Source organism: Monoraphidium neglectum, assembly GCF_000611645.1.
Source record: "Monoraphidium neglectum strain SAG 48.87 unplaced genomic scaffold scaffold05986, whole genome shotgun sequence".
Taxonomy (NCBI): Eukaryota; Viridiplantae; Chlorophyta; class Chlorophyceae; order Sphaeropleales; family Selenastraceae; genus Monoraphidium; species Monoraphidium neglectum.
The window spans coordinates 1-2,620 of record NW_014007647.1 but is presented as its reverse complement, the minus strand read 5'-3'; the positions used below and the strand labels follow the sequence as shown (position 1 = coordinate 2,620).

The 2,620-nt window shown below is 65.0% G+C and overlaps 1 protein-coding gene across 1 annotated transcript; it reads right to left on the bottom strand.

Annotated features, from left to right (window-relative positions):
• Positions 1-465: 465 nt before the first annotated feature.
• Positions 466-2,383, bottom strand: MNEG_16103 (hypothetical protein; the record flags this gene model as incomplete). Its single annotated transcript, XM_014035426.1, has 5 exons — positions 466-622; positions 857-873; positions 1,174-1,257; positions 1,691-1,884; positions 2,275-2,383. The coding sequence occupies 5 exons, from the start codon at positions 2,381-2,383 to the stop codon at positions 466-468; spliced, it is 561 nt and encodes a 186-aa protein (XP_013890880.1).
• Between the last annotated feature and the right edge of the window lie 237 nt (positions 2,384-2,620).

The following is a 2,620-nucleotide window of genomic DNA, read 5'->3' as shown; positions in this document are numbered from 1 at the left end:
CCCCCGCCCCCCGCCCTGCCGCCCACCGCGGGGTCGCCGTTGAGGCCGGGCGGCAGCACGTCGTCGCTGAGCGCGCGGCGGATTAGGATGGGCGGCTGCGGGTACATGCGCAGGCTCTCGGCCAAAGTGGCGCGGAGGTAGGGCATCGCCTTGATGTCGTCGAGGCCTGGGGGTGTGTGCGGGCACATGTGTGTGTGTGTGGGGGGGGGGGGGCACCTGTATGTGCGCGCCACAAAATCTTGGAGGTTGCCGGCGCTTCGCTGCTGAAACTTGTAACCTGGGACAGCACAGACAAAGGGACAACACCTCAAGCGGCGGGCGCCCTGGCTGGCTGCCGCCCCCAGCGCAGACTCTGTTTTCACGCCCATCGACACGGCCGCCAGTGCACAGCACACCCTGGCTCCCTGCCACCCAGCGCCTCGCCTCCTGCCCTGCTGAGTTCCAGGGCTCTCAAACATACGCAATTCAAATTCTGAGCCCAAGTATCTGCCAAGCCGTGCCCGCACCCGGCGTCCTGTCGCCCACAGCTGCGTCGATTTCCGCAAGCAGCTTGGCCTCAACAGCCGGGGCCTGGGCCACACTGAAGAGCGCCCACGTCAGCACGGCCGCGGTGGTCTCGTGCCTGCGGTCAAGACGGCGGGCGCGGCAGATCCTTAAGTGTGCACGCTGATGGGGGACGAGATCTGATGCAGGTCGAGGCTGGCAGGAAGATTGGATGGGCGTCCGCCGCACAACAACAACCATGCACAAAATTGTGCGGGATCCCTTGTCGACGATCCCATCGCACACACGAGGCGCCACCCAATAACATTCAAACCCGTGGCGCAAAGCCCTGCTCTGTTGCCCGTGTGCGCACCCGGCGATGAGCATCGTCTGCGGAGATGGGCAGCAGGTGTGGTGGGGGTCAATGAGGGCGGCGCAGGGACAGGCTTGGGTGCAGCACCGCAAATTGATGGCCGCAGAATCTCCTCAGCACAGTCACCAACCATGGCCGCCTCGCCTGTCCCAATAAAACACGCACACAGCGCCCATCTCACAGCTCGCAGGCATCCGCAATCCTGGGATCTGGATGCCACTCTCGCCCCTGTGCAGCGTCCACCGCCCCTGCCGGGCCGCTGGCTCGAGCGCCTGGTGGCGCCCCATCCCCCCGCCCAATGCCCCCCCAGGCCCCACCATGAGGTCGTCCCTCAGCTGCTTGTCGGTCGCGTCCTCCCCGCGCATGTCCACCAGGAAGCGCAGCAACGAGGGGTCCTTGACCTGCGCGGGTGGGCGTGCGGCCGCACATGTTAGGGGACACGCACGCGAGCGCACACGCACGAGAGCGCGCACGCATGCAAGCGTGAGCGGGGCGCAGGTGTGGAGGGAGTAGATCACAGGCTGAAACTCAATTCATGCACGCGCATGGCGCAGCCTGATGTCAACGGGCAGGGAGGGTCACGCCCTGTACTGGGTGTGAACGCACCTCCACTACAACCCAGGCGCTCGCCACCCGCCAGCATTCCCGCCCTGCCCACCATCGTGAGCACAAGCATGCGTGCCAATCAGCACATAGACTCACACACACAGACACTTACACACTTACACAAGCGCACGCACACATTCCCTCCCTCCCCTTCCCCCTCTCCTTCCCACGCTGCCCCACCCCTCCCGCCCTGCCATCAGCAAGTGATCCCCGAGCACGCGACCACACCTGCGAGTAGTCCCTGGCCTGCAGCGCCTCGAAGTCGTCCTCCTGCCGCGTCTCCCGCGCGTTCCTGATCAGGTCGTCCAGCGTCGCATCAATCACCGCCATGTCAGCAGCAAACTGACGCTGACGGGGCACGACGGCGCGCAGGAGGGGGACGTTCCAGTAGGGGATATAGAACGTGGAGCGGTGCTCGGCCTCTGGGGGATGGGGGGTCGGGATGGGGGAGGAGGCGTGGGGGTTTGGGTGCGGCAGGGGCCGGTAATGTGGGTATGCATGTCCGAAGGCATGCCTGCATGTGTTTTCGCGCGTGCGAGTGTGCGTGTGTGTGTGTGTGTGTGTGTGTGTGTGTGTACGTGTGTCTCAGGGGTTGGAGGGCCAGTCATGGGGCAAAGGGGAGGTGCTCAGTTGCAAGGGCCAAGGGGGGGCCTGCAAGACGGGGCAGCAGCGGGCGCTGCAGCCCCCTATCCTCAAACGTGGGCCCCTGTCCAAGCGTTCCCAGCCAGCTTCACAACTCAAGCAGCGCAGTGCAGCTCCCCTGTGCAAGCCCTTCCCTGCCTTTTGACACCTGTTCCCCCAGCCCCACGCACCCTTGAGCACGCCGTACACAGACTTGATGACGGGTGACTCTGTAGTGATAGACCCAAAGTCATAGTTGAACACCTGTTTGGGGGCGAAGAGGAGAAAGGGACAAAGCATGGTTGTTGCAAAGAGGGACGCAGCATCTGTGCGCACGCTTCATGGGTGGGATGCAGCGTGCACGAGTTCGAATCAATCGTGGGTGTGTGCATGGGCGTGCAGCAGGCAGTCGCGCCAGCCGGCTGGGGGGCGCCGCCCGACCCCTGAGGAAGCCACCCAAGCCAGCCCGTGCCGCCTTCCAGCGGCACTGCCTGCGCCGTGGTCTCTGCCACTCCCCTCTCTCCCCTCCCTCCCCTC